Genomic DNA, 18,033 nt, shown 5'->3' with positions numbered 1-18,033 from the left:
ACTTTCAATGGTGACCCGAATGATTGTGTGTTCTCCGTACCAACGCGTCCGCAATAGGCTTCTCTGCCCGAAATGCCTTGTCCAAAGGTCCATCTGTCCGTAACCCGCTAAGCGATGCATTCCATAGGTCTTCATTGACCATATCAGGTGATAATTAAGAGTCCCGATATGGCCTTTTATTATTATAAAAGCGCTTTATTTCATAAAAATCATTTTGTTAAAAATGTCTAGACTGATGTCTCTAAGGCGAACATGCGCAGATGTGTATGTGAGACATAAACCCCCGAAAGGAATCATCATCATCATCCTCCTCTCTACGCTTACTGCCGGGCAAAGGCCTCTCACATAGATGTCCAATTATCCCGGTCCTGTATGCGACCAATTTATCCCCGCGAACTTCTTTATCTCATCTGCCCACGTTACCCTCTGCCACCCCCTGCCACGCTTGCCTTCTCTAGGGATACACTTTGTTGCCTTTAATGACAAACGGTTATCTTGCCTTCGCATTAAATGCCCTGCACAAGCCCCTTTCTTCTTAATTTCTACTAATATGTCCTTAACACACGTTTGTTCCCTGACTCACTCCGCTCTCTTCTTTTCCCTTAACGTTATACACCTATCAGCTACCGTTCCATGGCGCGCTGAGTCGTCCTCAATTTAAGTTTAACACTTTTAGTGAGCCTCCGAGTTTCCTCTGCCGCTACACTGCTGTAATGACGTAATCCTAACGGTTGAAAGACACCAAGACCGGGAAAGAGAGAAAAATCTTTCGAGCAAGTTTCTAAGTTATCTGATGGGCTTACAGCAATTATGTTTGGCTGAGGTACTTTGTGACCCCCTAATCTAAGTTATTGGATGTGTTGGTTAGCTACATCCTGCGAGAATTAAGGATTTAAAAAAAAAAAGTTCAAGTGTTGCAGGGTCTCTTAAATGGTAAGCGCTAGTTGGCCGTGCGCGGACTACCGCGTTGCAAAAAAGGAAGAGCCGTCTCACCAGGGTCACCAGCAGGTAGCTGTGCAGCTCCGTCATCAGGCCCGCTTCGTGCGCCTGCGAAGTGTTTGAATTAGCGTTCATGAAGTGGCTTTCGGAACGAGTTTGCAATGCCTTTTACCAGCCCGTCTAAAACTATGCTTAGTAACGATAGTTTGTAACAAGAATTGTGCTTGCACTGACAACAGTGAAACATTTGACGAATCAGGTCGGATCAGATAAAACTTGATTGTTGCCACGTATGGGACCGTTTTCAGGTCGACTTCAGTGTCATTCCGGTGACGGCAGGATTCATCTCTGCGGCGTCTTCGCCCACCTGGGCTAGTGAGGCCAGGGTCACAGGGTCTGTTCTGAGCAGCGCGGCCACCCACTGCTCCACGTTCGTAATTTGTAATAAAATGGGGTGCTAATTTTTAAAAGTTTGTATGGGTTTTTCTTCATAGGACCAACTCACATGTGGTAGGTCTCGCGTATTTGTGGCAAAGAGGAATGAAAAAAAAATTGGCTGTGATCCACGCAGCGAAGGTAAGCAAAGCTTTAACCGACACCCAGAACAATCGCCCATGCGACATAACTTGAATTCACACACGTGCCTCTACAAAAAGTGAAACCAGATATTCTATCAGCTGTTACCTGGAATTCGCGAGGGCGGCGTCCCGAACGCAGCAGCAGCGTCGGCCACGGCCGGCCGTGCGTCGGGAGAAAGAAAACGGAGAGGAGCGTCTTTCGAAGGGTGAGACAGCGGAACCTAGCCATCCTGGCGTGCTAGCTTAGGACTACACCTCCGCGCGACACAAGCGCAGACACTGAAACCCTTCTGCATGTGAGCGCAGTGGTTCCCATTTATACCGATTTAAACTAGTTAGTTTAGTAAGTTTGAGAATCGCGAGAAATCTGACGGAACTTTTATAATAGCTATTTATCAGAACCAGTTGCTACTTTCGCCTTTTGTAATGCCTCTTAAAACACAACCGAATTGGTAATCACCAATTTAGAAAACGGTGTCCCATTCGTGGCAAGCAGTGCGCAAAAGGTAGCGTTTCTCTAGCTGCCAGATGTCTGGTCTTTACATTTTGTTTTCCCGCCCTGCAAATTAATCCTTGACTTGTGTTTGCCGTACGACCACTTAATTGCGTCGGGTTCGGGTTTCCCTGGAGGGGCTGTCGAACAAGCCGTGCGAACGCGCCGCGCAATGGACGCGAAGCTGCACCGAAACAGGGTCAAAACAAAGTCCTATACCATGTTCGTATACCGTGGACGCCGCCGGCGGCGAGCAGGCACTCCCGCGCGGGGAACGCTGGGTAAATTCGCTCTCTTTAAAAAAAAATAGTGTGCTCCATGAGTGTAACCATCTGCTTCCCCCCAACCCCCCAACCCCCCACCCCCCCCCCCCACCGCTGCCTATGCCGCGTTGGGAGTTTGTTGTCCCGCACGCCACGAAAGAACCGTTGGCTGGTAGAGCTAGAAAGCTTTGCTTAAAAAAATGTTGCCACGGGACCCACGCCTCACCAAGTGCTGCGGTGGCAGGTACTCCTGAAATACGGTATTGGTTTGCTTCAATAGCGCAGGTGTAACGAATTCTAAAACAACACCTTCCACCACTGTTTCTTTTAAGTAGACCAAATATCTAAAAGGGCTGTTATTTTATGAATTGGCACTCCGTCGTAGAGATAACCAGCCCCACGATTTGTATTGGGCTTGGACGCTATTAAAAATCTCGGCGCACACCTCGATGCTGCTTTTAAGCGCCGTTCACCTCCAACCATACGGTTTTCGAGTGAAACGACGTCTACTTGCTCAAATATCCATTTTTCGGATCATGTTAGCCCTTTTTGATGGTTCCCTCACTCCGTTGTGAGCTTCTTTTGGTCTATTCCGTGCAGGTTTGGTGTCTCTACAAGATCAAGTCTAACTTTACATTAGAGTTGACCATTGGCGTGTTTACGTTGGCGATGCACGGGACAAAAAGTTATTGCCTGAGGTGGCGACGCGCTCGTGTCACTTCCGACACTTCATAGCATAATTCTGAGATTAGCAATACCGGCCTGCCTGCTTAAGGGTGCTAAGCGTTGAGATACGTGATCTTGTGTGTCGTTTTCGTGGACGTTTTTATTCGACTGAAACGTTTTCTTACGACCGTACAACTGGCCGCTTATGCGTGTTAAGTTTCCTCCGCTTCACGCACTTTTATGCGTTCAGGTTGGCAACTGAGTGATTCCCGAGTAGCGTTGCTAGTGGTAGCCCACCTGCTCGAGGACGTCGTCGATGCGGGAATGCTGCACGTCGACGATGAAGTTGCGGAAGCCCGACTGGGCGAGCTCGTCCCACACGCCGTCGGCCGTGATGTCGAAGGTGAGCACCTTCCTGTTCGCCATGTCGCGGTCTCTCTCCAGCACCTCCAGCCTCTCCAAGGCTGCGTGAACAAGCGCTCGGCTTAAGATTAAGCGATTCGCTGCTTAGGAAACGAAAGCGAAGAATCTGTTGCTAGGCGCGTAGGTGATTTCTTGAGGTCATGGTCTAAGCGCTAAAATAGAAGGATACATAAAAAGCGAGAGGACAATTGCTTGCCCTATCGCCCTTCATGTCTTCATCTATTTTAGGGCGGTTACCAGCCCCTCAACTTGCAGCAAAGCTCTCCGTGTGGCTTCCGCGAACTTCCCTCTGCAGGCGGGTGTCTACTGCGTAGTCCATGTCTGAAGAAAGCACAGCGCGACCGCCGACAAGCGGCAGCGCCTCTAGCGGTTCGTGTGCCGTGCCTCACCATCTATGCCGCAATCACGGCAGCTCGGGTTCAATGCAGCGGCCGTGCCACTACACTCACCGGCTTGTACCAGTGCCCCACTGAGGCGATGCGGCTGGCACGCACTTCACGTTGCGCCAACGCTCGTTAGTGGACGCTGGGAGCTCAGCAAGGATGCGAGCTTCCGCGCGGGGACATCCTACGCGTTGGCTCATCGCCATCGTCATATTTAAGTCGGCCGCAGGACGAAGGCCCCTTCCGTTAAAGGAGGTTCCAGCAACAGAACACTCCAACAGGTTACAGGATAGTGCGTTTTAATCATTTTCTTTTGCGTCGCAAGAAACCGCATTAGATACCGCTGAAAGGAAGTCCAATAATCCAATGGTCCCACTAAAGTCGTTTGCCGTTGCTTTGGCGTGTCTCCTGTTCCGCTCGCTTCGCAGTGTTGGAGAGCCTAGCGTGTATTACCAATGTGTGATTGATGCTAGCCGACGTGCGGATAAGAAGACGGCATACGTCACCTATGTCTCCCTCGTAGAGGTACGCGACGAAGAGCCAGCCCAAGCGATCCAGCAAATCTCCGCAGGCGCTGGCAAGCACCTTCGGCGAAGGCGCCAGCTCGAGCGTGTAGTCGCTTTCATGCTCGCCGTCGTCGAGCGCTAGTTGGGGCACACGGAGGGCGTTGCACAGCGAAGCCGCCAGGGACGAAGCCTGGTCACCGCCGCCACTGGGTCCCAGCAGGGCTACGGCTCCGCCTTCCAAGAGGGAGCATACTGGAGCAGCGAAAAGGCGGCGGAGAGTCCGCGTTAGCCACGTGTCGCCCTGACACTCAACAGGTCGAGTAAGGTTTAAAGAAACTTCATTAAATGTTGCCAGACAGGCCGCCTCGTAGCTGGTGGCCCTGCAGCTTCACTCGTAAGTGCCATACTTACCATGTGTACCGTCTGTTCCGTGTGTACCGGGACCCGACTGGGCATGTGCGCATATTCGGGCCGGTAGGGTGGCTTAGTTTCGCTGACAGGCGGCCGGCCCTCGCCATGCCCGCGCATTCGTTGGCTGGGGGGTAGACCACATTGCCGTGTCCGTGCCCGCATGCTCAGTCCGGTCGCGGTACACACGAAGCTCACCGAACATACGGTAAGCTAAAACTCTCTACTGACAGAGTGAAAACGCTCAAAAAGCTTGACCAACAACCGCTACGCGGCCATTTTGAGTCCTTACGCTGCTGGCGGTCGTTGTCAAGCTCCCAGCGCAGCGCCAGGGAATTGGATCAACAGCTCAAAATGGGACATTTCAGCCAATGTAGAGAGCGGTCGTGGTATACTTCCATGCGGAAAAACCGTGCATCCAGAGCTCACCCTTGCGATAGGCCTGTAGCGTGCCGGCGTCAGCAGGCATCCGCTCCACTTGCAGGGACAACTTGGCGTTGGGCAGCAGCGCGGGCTCCGTGTTGACCCGGTCGACGGCGTACCGCAGAGCGCTCTCCACCAGCTCCTCATCTTCGCCGGCGAGAAGGGCGCCTGCAGTGGTGCAGAGGCGGCGCTCAGACCAGTTCAGTGCGGAGGGATGCGAGTTCGTGTTTCAAAATTCTCTTTCTACAGCCCGTTTAGCCATCGATTATAATGTCCGCGTTTTTTAAAGACAATAGCCTTTCTTGGGTTACTTCAACGGGAAAATTTCGATGTCTGTCTGTCTGTCTGTCTGTCTGTCTGTCTGTCTGTCTGTCTGTCTGTCTGTCTGTCTGTCTGTCTGTCTGTCTGTCACTTTATTGAAGCACCCGGCGAAAGTGAAAGAAAGCTTGAACACGAAGTACATGCACGCAAGAGCGTCCCAAACTATTAAAACTGACCTCGTGTCTCATACGTGCAGTGGCGTCGCGAGAAATATATTTCAGTTGCTGTTATACCTTGCCGGTAAAAAAAGTACAGAAATAGTCTGCACCAAGAAAGTATCTATTCTAGTTATTAAATTTAAATTTATAGATGAACAGTGTAAAGAGCATGAGCGTAAAAAAATGTCGAAAGGGAGGGAGGGGGGTGCGACAACTATAAGATCTCGGCGGTGTTCTAGCACTGAAACCCCCCCCCCCCCTCCCCTCCCTCGCTTGCATACATGTCTGCATTATTCAGTGCAAAGGACGTTTGAGGCAAAATATAAGTCGAGTACCAGGGCTTCTTTTTCTTTCATTTTTAAAGCCTTTAATTATCGAGCACGCGTTGTTAATTTTGGGTCGACACGTCAACTCGCTGCTTCTTAACGTCGAGGCCCTTCAATATAGCTCCCGGTGTTCTTTCAACAAAAACAAAGAAAAATATGTTACGACAACGGATTCGACATGACCGAAGAGACCAGAAAACACATCGACCACACTCAATGCTTGAACTTTTCATACATTCCTCAATATTTTGAAGACATTTGCAAATCTGGCCCAGTTTTTGCAAGTACCACTTCTTTAAAGGTGTCCCACGTGGCCGGAAATTTTTTTGTGGAAAGTATTACAGGCAGGGCTTTTAAGGGCGGAGTTGTTCTAAGGCTGGGATTGACGACAGCTTGCCCTGGTATCGTGTCACGGTCTCACTAAAGCAGGTTTCTCCGCCGCGCAAAAAACCGGTCCACAGTATCAAAAAATTCATTTAAAAAATTTAGAAATCCTATTTCCTCCTTATTTTGATATAAGGCGGCCTATATTGGCCCTAGGAATCTTTCTAGCAATGCATTTGTGTTTAGAGGTAAATCTGGCTTAAAGGAGGTCTTTGGACTTTGAAGATTGGATTGGTCTTTGCAAATTGGCTGCTTCACATGGTGTTGCACAATGAAGCATAGTCATCTACGGAGGGAGTATGATTACCGAAAACGGCTGTAACTGTTGTGTTATCGAAGGTATCCCGAAACAAATTATACGGTAATTATCCGCTTAGACGAATCTACCTTTATGCGGGGTTTCATTTGCATAATTATTTCACAGTGAAGTTATAAACATTACAAAATTACTCTCAGCTGTCGATACATGACCGAATGGAGTATGGCTAGAGAAAAGGGACGTCACTGTTGTTTTACAGGAACTATGTGGAAGCAAGTTATTTATTTATTTATTTATTTATTTATTTATTTATTTATTTATTTATTTATTTATTTATTTATTTATTTATTTATGCAGCGATCCCCATTACAGGAATTTTAGCAGGGAGGTGACAGATAATTTTTTTACAATGTTGGCAACAAAAGAAACAAAAACAAATACAACAGCAAGATATAAATAATCCGGTCAAATTTGCTGCAAATAACAATAAGGACGGCTCCTTGACTTGGTTATTAGTTAGTGCATTCCACTGTTACGGTACGCCGGAAAAATGAATATTCTAAGCAGTTATTTCGCGACCGAAAAGGGGTCATTGTCAGTTGATGCCTTTGGCGGGTGCCGTACCCTGATGCAAATGAAATGATACCGGAAACATCGAGCTTGTAATGCCCTTTAATTAATTGGTAAAGCAATTTTAGTCGTATTAAACAGGGTTTAAAGGCGCAAGAAAAATTCGGACGCTTGGCGCTTCGTTTGTCTTGGTTGTTTTTTCTCTTCTAGTGTCCACGTTTTTCTTGCGCCTTTAAACCCTGTGTTCTTTGGGTAAGGGAAGGTTCATAGGCAAGATGTAAGAGTTCAGTTATAGAGGTGCGTCAAGCTTTCAAAGATAAAGCGAACGGCTTTTTTCTGCACGTTTCTAAATTTACTTATGTTAGCTTCAGTGAAGGGGTCCCAAACAATAACCCCATATTCTAACATTGGGCGAATGATATTTTGTACGCTAGAGTGCGCTAAGACGACCTTAGCATTATGCGCCACAGCTTCACTGGTCATGCTCCTTCACAGACTGAAACGGCACTGACTTTTTTCGGGAAGACGGAAATCAACAAGAAATTTTTCCGGAAAACTCGTCAATGGTATAATGTGGGCGACTGGAGCCGCTAAACCTAATAAAATAGAGCGTAATAGTGAAGAAAGTTGTCCTGTCCTACGGTTTCCCTTCCTTTAGTCTCGCTTTTCACTATTTTATGTTTAACAGCTTTTCCAGAAACATCGGAGAGGCTCCACCGCCAGCGGCTGGGTCGTTTGGCGTGGAATGGCCCCCTAATATATACTGGAGGGAAACATATGGCGCTGTCCGCTCAACGAGCGGCACTTCAACCTGCGTTTCGTCATGGACCGCTGAAAAGTCCAATTATTACTTGCCATGGCTAGCGAACAAGCTCGAAAGTGAGTCTCTGGCTGCAAAAAATCACAATATTGTCAGTAAAAAACTTTTCGCAATGACGATTGATTGAAGGGCCGAGGCCATGGAATTCCTTTCACCGACTGGCCAATCCCTTCATGGGTATAAGACACTGACCGGCACCTATCACCCCCTGAGCATGATCGTGCGGCGCGAGCCGAATCAATTCCTCGGCTCGTTTACCCTGATCTTCTTGCCTCTAGATCTTTATTCGGCTGGCTCAGTTTTACTGCTATTAAACCCCCTTGCCTATTTACAGCTTTTTACAACAAAAGCATAGCTCTTAAAGTTCTTTCTCGGATATTTTTTTTAAAGGCTTCATTCAGGACGAAGCACAGAAAATTTTGCCCCTGGTGTTGGCTTTGGCGTCTGAAGCGGCAAGACGCCCTGCCGCAAGCCAATTGAGTTAAGTAACAATGTAACAATGCAGCTCGCTCTGGCGGACACCGAGGCGGCACAGCATGCAGTTTTCCCCTCTAGCACCATTATAATTCAGTCCCGTCGCAGTTGCTCTGGCATGGTCATGACGGATTTCCTGTTACCGGTCTCCGCCGTTGTTCCCGCATCGTTCACACTAGACTACACCAGAAACGGTGATAATGATGTTATAATCGTCCATAAAGCTAAAAAAAAACAAAAAAAAGAATCGAATTTCGGGTGATTCCCTCAGTCCAGGGCTCCATGGGTAATAGCCTCTCCTCCATCACGGTCGAATAGTCACTCGTCGCGTTACTTCGCAAAAAGTGTGCTTCAGAATCCTCGTGCCGAGCTACACTAAAAATCGGGATGGATTTATTACGCCACACATGGTTCGTTACAGAGTGTTCGTTTTTTGACAACCTGAGCGAAAGTATTGTAATTGCGCCGACTGGGCTGCGGTTTCGGGTTGGCAATAGGAAAGGGGGGGGGGGGGGGGGATGGAATAAATTCTGTGACGCAAAGGCTCACCTGTCAGTCATAATTTACACGGGTTGAAAATAGGTGTGGACACACGAATGGGCTGCGCTAGGTGGCTATTGCCGGATCGGGCGACGGCTGGCATCAAAGGTCCGGAGCGCGTAAGGGCAGGCTAGAGTATTGGATATAGTCGAGAAATAAGGCAAAATTGTACAGTTGCGTCTGTACCGCCTGCGGACGGATGTATGACTTCGGGTGTATTCGTGAACTATTTCCGCAGGAGGAATTCCGGCGCAGCTTGTGGCGACTACTTTCCGGTTCCCGATTAGGCGGGAGCGCTACCTGCCGAAGTTACGTGCTCGGCCGTGAAGCGCACCACTCGCTCCGTGCCTCCGCTGGCGTACACAGGAGGAGCAGATGGGGCCGCGACCTCCACCGAAATATTTGCATTGGAAGGAAGGGTTAGCCACGAACGAGGTCGCTGTCTCTGCCCACAATCAAAAGACGACTACCGATATTTATTTTTCCGGTCCCAGGTTACTCACAAAGCTTACACGACTTCGATGTATGGCCTCCCCACGACGATCAGCCATTGTGCGATGCCCGAGCAGGAGAAACCAAAAACTATTCAAGACAATTCGAAGGTTGTGCAGAGACCGCTCACTGCATTCGGAAGTTTTGAACCTTCTCCTTATTTTGATATTGTTTTCCTTGTTCTTTTTTATTGTTTTAGTTATGATTTTCTCACTTTTTCTGGCGTCCGGCACACCTCTAAAGGAAATCCCGCGTATACGCTTCTGGTACCTGGCATTGGAATACCACAATAGAAACATTATATAGACGGGCAGAGTAAGCACTGCGCTGATGCAGACATACGGCCTTTAAAGTTCGATTTCCTCAGAGTAAGCAACCATAAGTAACGAACATTGAAAGGAAATTTTGTATTTTTTTACAAGCGTTCATCTATTCATACTTTGGAGGAGGCATTTAGCTAGGTATGTGAATGCGCTTGGACTGCTTTCTGTGTTTCTCTCGGTTTTGTCTTTGTTTTTTGTTTTTTTTTTGTGAGGGACCCGCCGGGGTGGCGCAGGGAATGTGCTGAACGCGAGGTCACGGTTTAAATTCCTGGCCGTGGCGGTTGTTTTGTTTTTCCTTTTTCTTTTCTTTTTGATGGAAACTAAAAATGACAGCGCCTGTGTGTCAAGATTTCGGCGCACTTGAAACACCCCCAGGCGGTCTAAATTGATCCGCAGCCCTTCATTGCGGCGTGCCTCACACACTAAGTATAGCTTTGGCGCGTAAGCCCCATTTGAATTTGAATTCGGAAACAGTGTTGCAAGAGCAGTGCGAACACGGTAGCAGCAAAACAAACCGCGAAACTGTCATTAATACCGGTAGTCTTCGTTTCTTCTTCCCAGTCACGAAAGAGCGTGTCCTAATATACATACCCTTTTGTAAAATTTTGCGGTGAGATCAAATAAAGGGCGGAAGCCGTCAAGACAATGAGCCTACCAACCAGAACAGCGGGCGCTCAACACTTTAGGAGGCCCAATCTTGACGCACTAGCATGGAGGGCAACAGCGGAAAAGTTGGAGGTTGCTCCGGTCGAGTTGAAAAATGAATTCTGAGCATTGCTGTTGGGATGATGGAATTGGCATACAAGGAACTCTGGGGCCTATGGCCGCTACCGATCTCATTTTGTTAAGTTGAAGGAGGAGTCCTTTTTCGCCTTTTTGAGCTCTACAAGGGGAAGATCGAGTTAATGCTATGATGTAGTAAGGCACCGGCAATCGGGCTTCGGTTTCTGCTATCTTCACCACCACCTAGCAGCGTTATTTTGTCTACCTGATCTTTCTCGGCACCACTTTCTGCAATTTCAAGGACTACGGTCGCCCTTTTTGGGGACAGCGAATGCAGAGCGGCCATCCGTGTCTGATTTTCAATACAGACTATCAATATTGCGCAGAACACCACCTGCATTAACTGATTTTCGTTGAATCGCTGCCCTGCCTTGGCACAACGACGGCTCGCAGTGCAATCATACGGTTGCTCTGGAGTAGCCCCTGTGCAGCGCGTGAAACGATACTGTGCAGTGCCTTTGACGCGTTGCTTGCACTGCCACACGATCCAGGCCATTTCGCTGCGGCTTTCATAATCCCTGGACAGGGCGAATTGCTGTCGGGCGGTCGTAGCTCTATAGTTGGTAGTCGGTGGTGAAATTTCGCACGCACTGTTCGGGTGCCGGACACGTCGTTGGCGGAAATATTTTTGCGGAAATGGACCAGTGAAGGGTCCAGTCAACCGGAAATGATCCAGTCAACCATCGGACGATGTGGTCGGCGAAGGAGGCAGGGAGACGTCGGGCACTCACCGATCTTGATCACCTCGGGAAAGGCGAGCACCCGGAGTGAAGCAGCCGCCCCCAAGAGCAGTAGGAATCGCGTGGCCATGCCGCCGTCCGCCTCGACGACCGCGGCTGCTATTCGCGTCGCGTCTAAACTCGGCCGTCCTGCTCGCCGCGCCTCCGCCGGCCAAGGGCTGCAGCGCTCACTCCATCCGAGCGAGCCCCGACTCGCTCTTTGGGCGAATTTTGTTTCTTTCCCCGAGGGCCGAAGCCCGGAGCCGGAGGGTGTCGCTCGCACGGTCCACTCGTGGCCATTGAGGCTAGAGAAGATACTCATTCAGCCCTAGCCTCGTCGCGCTGCAGTGGAAGTGCTAATTTCGGTTCGATTTCAATTCTTTAATATTTCAGGTTCCTGAAGTGTGGCATGAACTTCGGACGTACTCTCAGTAGCACTGGTGAACGTGAAGAGGATGTCCGATGAGGAGCACCCACCATCCCTGACATTTTCTTTTTCGCGTGGAGGGGGGGGGGGGAGGGTAGACAATGAGGTCAAAGAGACTGTTTGTCGCCAAATAACGACCACCGATAATTCATCTAACCGTCGATGTTATGGGCACTTTCGTCGGGGTGTTTGGCGGCTCACGTCATCAAGGGTTTAAAATTTGGCAGCGGAGCTGGTTTTCTTTTTGCACGTTTTTATTCACCTAGGCAAGATTCTTTTGTTGACTGTCATCGTCGCCAAGAGAAAACAAATTCAAGTGCACTCCCCTTCCCCCGCATTCCGCCACTCCTCCTCTCTTAGCGACTGGTGGATGGAACTTCATTGTTCCTTCTTTCAAAGGGGGTTGCGGCTACTCAGGGCCAGGGGCGAATGGCATGCGATGCACCAAGCCTAGGCTCGCCTTCGACATCGGCTCTCACCACATTTTGCCGTCTAAATAAAAAAATTAAAATACGAAAAAACAATCGGAGGATTACTTACAGTACTCCCACTGCATCTTCAAGTCGGCTTATCAATTGGAAGTTCTTTTTTGTTGTTTCACAGCGGGATTGTTCGTGTCACTATGGCCGAGTTTTTTCACGATGTCTGTTGTCAAAAACAACAAAAAAAACATTTTATGCGGGAGATAAGACCGTCCTGGGGTGGTGCGGCATTGTCAATCTGTATGGTGGGGTTGTGGTTCCCCATTCCAAGGGGAGAGGAGGAATTGAACTCTGTAGGCGAGAAGTGGGGTGACTCTACTGTAAAAACCCACGTATTTATATACTCATAATCTACATCTATAAATAGTAGTACCCAACCGAACGACCTAGCGACCGACTGATTCATGAATGCCCATTTAAACTACTGGTCCTGGAGACTGGAAATATGGGGAGTATATTATTATCGTGATTTAGGAGCCCAATGTGGCTCAATAAAAAGGACCTTCGTGTGAAAGTGGTAGGGCTAAAATTCTTTCCTTCAGGAATTCTTCAGTTTACCGCAGGCCCGTTACACATAGAACTTGTTTTTTCTGAAATAAGTAAGCCTTACAATGTGTAAAAGCTGCTCCAGGTGGTTTTCCCCTAGCAAACCCCTACTGGGGCAAATCAGGATGTTAATTTTATTTGTTTATTTATTTTATTTATTGAGGTACCCAAGGACGCAAGTGGGCATTACATAGGGTGGGAATGGGTTGAAAGCCGACACAACATGCAATATTGTAAAAAGAAAATAATCAACACAACAGAAGTGACATTAGAATATCATAAAGGCACAAAAAGTGTTCAATACAATTGCAAAATACAGAGTTAAACGTTATATCCAAAAAACAAAAAGTGTAAAAGTGCCAGAAAATCAGGTATTTTAAAAGCATGAACACACATTTACTGCCTGGGAAAGATGAGCATGATGAAGACTAGTTACAGGGTATTTTTAATTGCTAAAAAGCGAGGAGTGCGGTTTGAAAAGAAGAGGCGTATGTTCGGTCCACTAGGCTACTAGGTAAACATTCCACTCATTGACTGCCAGTACAAGGGGTCAGTTCTGATATTTGTTTGTTCGGGCAAAAATTGGGCTAACTTTGTGAGCGTGGTCAGTGCGTGCGGACGTATAGGGTGCCGGGAGGATAAATTTGCGAGCGAATGGTGATGTATGACGGTACAGAGTGTGAAAAAAAGTTAATCTTGAAAACTGCCTGCATTGGGTGAGAGGGGGAAATTACGTTCGTCCTTCAAGGCATATGCACTCTGGTATCTTGGTGAAGCGCGCGGCCTTGTTCTGTACGGATTCAAGCATGTTAGTCAGACACATTTGATGTGGATGCCAGATGATTTGCGCGTATTCTAGTGAAGAGCGGATAAGAGTAATATACGCGTGAAGCCGTGTCACTGAATTAGCTAAATAAAGGCGACGCTTGAGCAGGCCGAGCTTTTTACACGCTTTTGATGTGATTTTTTTATGTGGGGGCCCAGTTTAAATCGGAGCTGAATGTAACTCCAAGATATTTGAAGGATGAAATTGTTTCAATTCTGGCATGATCTATTAAGTAATTATAAGTTTCTGGACTTGTCACTGAAGAAAATCGCACATGCTTAGTTTTTTCTACGTTTATTTTCACCAGCCATTTTTCGCACCATTCAGTTAGAGTAAATAAATCATGCTGGAGTGTAGAAACGTCATCGGAAGTTAGATTACACAGTCGTCGGCAAAGAGACGAATGGATGAGGAAATGTTGCATGCCAGGTCATTTATATAAATTAGAAATAGTAAAGGGCCTAGTAAGGACCCTTGGGGGACTCCTGATGAGACACCCACTGGATTAGACACGTGCTCGTTTAATCTTACAGATTGCCAACGGTTTGTTAAAAAACTACGAATCCAGTGGGTTGTTTTGTCATCCAGATTAAGGTTAGGAATTTTAAGCATTAGACGCTGATGTAGAACCCGATCGAAATCCTTAAACAAATCGACACAAATGGCATTGGTACAAAGCAACCTGTGCTGCGAAAAGTGGAGATCAGTGACCAGCTCAAAAAGTTGTGTCTGACATGAAAAATGTTTCCTTAATCCGTGTTGATTGCTAATGAAGAAGTTGTTCTGGTTAAGGTTGGTTACAACATGTGTGATAATAATATGTTCTAGCAACTTGCAGCTAATGGAAGTAAGTGAAATAGGCCTATAGTTAACGGGATCAGACCGGTCGCCGGATTTGAAAAATGGTAGGGTATGGGCAAATTTCCAATCGTCCGACAAGCAACCTAAATCTAGGGATTGCTGAAATAATAACGCAAGCAGGTAAGCTGAGTAAAGACAAGTTATTTTCAAGAGCTTCGCTGTTATACCGTCAGGCCCGGGGCTATTGGAAGCTAGGTGGTCGATAGCGCATGCCACGCCTTGGGCTGTAATTACAATGGGCGTAAAACTAGAAGTTATGTTTGGTTGCGACGGCTCCAAAGAGTCACTTAAAGGCAGCTCGGTAGTGAAAACTTGGGAAAAGGCTCTGTTAAATTCTTCGGCACATTCTTGCAAAGATAACTTATCCCCGGTTGCATAGGTTAGACGGGTATCATGTTTTTGTACTTCGGGTTAATACTATTCCAGAATTTTCTTGGGTCGGTTTTCATAATACTTGGGAGCGTAACATTAAAATGCTTGGGTTTTGCCTCAAGTATTGTTTTTTTAGTTAAAGTAAATATCTGTTTGTAGTTCTGCCAGTCATCAGGATCGTTGGTCCGAGTTGAATTTCTGTAGGCTCTTTTTTTTCCTTTTTAAAAGCCGTTTGACATCACGGGTAAACCATGGGTCGTTCGTCCTAGAGCATATTACCGTTTTTGGAACACAAGATGTTTCTATTTCTTTAGCTTGCATGTCGCGAAATATACACCAGTTTTCATTCAATGTACGATCCTGCAACCCAGTTTCATGGTTAACAGTTAAAGTTTCCAGCATATGGTTCATTTTTTGTAAGTCCGCGCATGCGTAGTTGAAGATTTGTTTTTCTGTTTTAGTTTTGATAGCGTGTGTCACTGATAGCGAGCAATGTATGGCCTTATGATCACTTATTTCATCCATAACGTGTGTGTTAGTAGTTTCGGTTTGATTTGTTAGAATGAGGTCAAGCAAGTGATCGCCCCGTGTTGGTTCGCGTACTATTTGCGTAAGTTGGTGGTAATCAATACATTGAGTAAAGCAAAGGTATTCGAGGCAATTATTTTGCGCAGTGACGGAATTTGTTGGCCAGTCGATACCCGAGTAGTTAAAATCACCACCTATGACTAACAAGCTACTTGGAAATTCGTACTATGACTAACAAGCTACTTGGAAATTCGTACAGGATGGTGCCTATTGTGTCGTTTAAATTGTCGACGAAATCTGCGCGACCATCGGGAGGACGCGAACAGGCGCCTAAGACGCAGGGTGTTTGGCCAATGTGAACATTGACCCAGATGATTTCTAATGGTGAATCGAGGACTATTTGTGATGGGTGATAATCTTCTTTAACTGCAATCATTACGCCGCCCCCGCGAGGGCCGCACCTGCCCTTGCGGAAAATTTCAAAGTTAGAAGGAAGGGTAAGATGTTTATTTGATATTTCGTCGGAAAACCATGTTTCTGTACCGATGATGATATCGGCTGAACACGTGTGCATAATCGCTTTAAGGGCGTCAAGCTTTGGAAATATACTGCGGAAGTTTGCTAGGAGTAAGGAAACAGGGGCGATTGTATGGAAGCTGTGTGAGATGTGAGCAGTGTGTCACTTAGAGTAGGGCTGATTTTTTGCAGAAACTTGAACGACTTGGTTTGTGGATGAAACATAGCGGTAAATGCCGTGTTCCAAACGAAGCTTGTTAAAGCGCACACGGTATTTTTATCTGTCAGTTCTATTTGCCTTTCCGAATTCCCGCAGTTTCATTCTAGCGAACTGAACCTTCGGGGAAAAATCTCCCCCGAGCCATGCTTTGGGTGATTCGAGGTTTTTTAGTTTAGGTCCAAGACTCAGAGCCTCTGTTTTTTAAGTGCGAATGCACTTTATAAGCGACCCTGAATTCCGGTGACCGCCGTCCGTCCACATAGCAACAGCTGCGGGTGCGCGCGCTCCTCGTCTTCCTTGGCAACGGGGGGAGATGGGCGCGCGCTGCCTGGCCGCTGACATGGCACATACCCACGTGGGGGATTGGCCAGGAATCTCCTCGTCTTCCTTGGCAACGGGGGGAGATGGGCGCGCGCTGCCTGGCCGCTGACATGGCACATACCCACGTGGGGGATTGGCCAGGAATCGGGCGTGAGAAGGGCTAATGCACCCGCCTAAAGGAGTACTGACACGAAATTTCAAAGCTGAGATCCGCTCTAGCAATCAAGTACAACGACAACACAAATAGGTGTCTGTGAATAAATGCATCTTTCTTTCTTTGTAGTTGTGTGTGTGTGTGCGTGATCTCTCTTTCGCGAACATTACCGAACCGCGCAAATTCAATTCTTGCATTCGCACTTTCACATTCTTCCCCTCGGGGAAATGCGGGGAAATTTTTATTTAAAGTTGAGTGGGCACGGCGGACCACTTTCCGGCATGTTGCCTTACAAGCCTTTCGCCTACCTTGTGCAGGTTGGTGATTATTATTGCTCTATCAAAAGTGACTCTCGTGGTCTTCTGGTTCTGCCGTGCCCACGGAAGTGCCTTCATATTGCCTACGATGTATATTGTTTGTGCAAGCTACTTGTGTGCGGTGACGTTGAGATGAATCCCGGGCCCTCATCGGATGAATCCGACAGTTTGTCCGCGGAAGATAGTACTCATGAAATGTTAAAGCAAATTTTGGAGGGCCAGAAGGTGTTGACTTCCGAAGTGGCTGCTTTACGAACTCAGCAGGATGGCATGCAGAAATTACTTACGGACTTGTCTGTGCGAATCAATCAACTAGAAAAAAGGGCAGACAAGGTAGATAGTGTTGAACGCAAGGTTGACTTTCTTCAAGAAAAAATTACTGACTTGGAAGACAGAAGTAGGCATTCAAACCTTATTGTTTTTGGCATCAATGAAAATCCCTCGGAAACCACCGAAACTTTAAAGAAGGACGTTTTAACTGATCTTTTTGCCAATAAACTTCAAGTACCATGTCATTCCGTCGGTCGAATTCATAGAATTGGCAAGCAGGGCAGCCAACGTCCAGTTATCGTGTTCTTTCAGGACTACAACGAGAAAGAAAAACTCTTAAAAAACGCGCACAAACTCAGAGGATCTGGCGTATCAATACAAAACGACTATTCGAAAGAGACTCTTAGGAAAAGGAAGATTTTGTGGGAGAGCGCGAAGTCTGAAAAAGGTCAGGGCAAGAAAGTAACCCTCAATTACGACAAACTTCGCGTAGACCGAGATACGTACAAATGGGACGATGCAAAGAACGCTAGGGTTAAAATCGCCAACCAAAAAAGCCGCCCATCCAGTCCTCGACTCGTGACTCCTGTTCATAAAGAACTGCGAATTTTGAACTTGAACGCTCGTAGTATCGTCAACAAAACACAGAAATTAGAAGCGTTAATCTTAGGCTACAATTCACATGTGGTTGTTCTAACAGAGACTAGGTTGCGCCCTGAAATTTGCGATGAGGACGTATTTCCGCCGTCATATCGGGCATATCGCCGAGATACGGCTTCTAGAGGAGGCGGTGTTGCTATCCTTGTCAGACACGACATAAAATCTTTTCTATTACATCAGATTCAAGACCACGAAAGTGTCATTATAAACATTTCTTTTTGGGGACGATCATTCGCACTTCTTGCAGTTTATCGTGCACCCGATTCACCGCCCGATTTTTTT

The 18,033-nt window shown here is 47.2% G+C and overlaps 1 protein-coding gene across 1 annotated transcript in view; it reads right to left on the bottom strand.

Moving 5' to 3' along the window:
- The window catches only part of LOC144153764 (glutamate receptor ionotropic, kainate 3-like), a 42,342-nt gene extending 30,925 nt beyond the window's left edge, over positions 1 to 11,417 (bottom strand). The window contains exons 1-5 of the mRNA XM_077685475.1: positions 11,264 to 11,417; positions 5,089 to 5,250; positions 4,252 to 4,503; positions 3,237 to 3,403; positions 994 to 1,047 (exon numbers count right to left, since the gene is read on the bottom strand). Coding sequence (XP_077541601.1) covers positions 994 to 1,047; positions 3,237 to 3,403; positions 4,252 to 4,503; positions 5,089 to 5,250; positions 11,264 to 11,342 — 714 coding nt within the window. The 5' untranslated portion in view covers positions 11,343 to 11,417. The remainder of the gene's footprint in view (positions 1 to 993; positions 1,048 to 3,236; positions 3,404 to 4,251; positions 4,504 to 5,088; positions 5,251 to 11,263) is intronic.
- Positions 11,418 to 18,033: the final 6,616 nt, after the last annotated feature.

The sequence above is a fragment of the Haemaphysalis longicornis genome, unplaced genomic scaffold (genome assembly GCF_048455015.1).
Source record: "Haemaphysalis longicornis isolate Haplotype H1 unplaced genomic scaffold, Haemaphysalis longicornis Haplotype H1 scaffold_9, whole genome shotgun sequence".
NCBI lineage: Eukaryota > Metazoa > Arthropoda > Arachnida > Ixodida > Ixodidae > Haemaphysalis > Haemaphysalis longicornis.
Note: the sequence above shows the minus strand (reverse complement) of the source record. Positions and strands in the feature narration are given on the sequence as shown.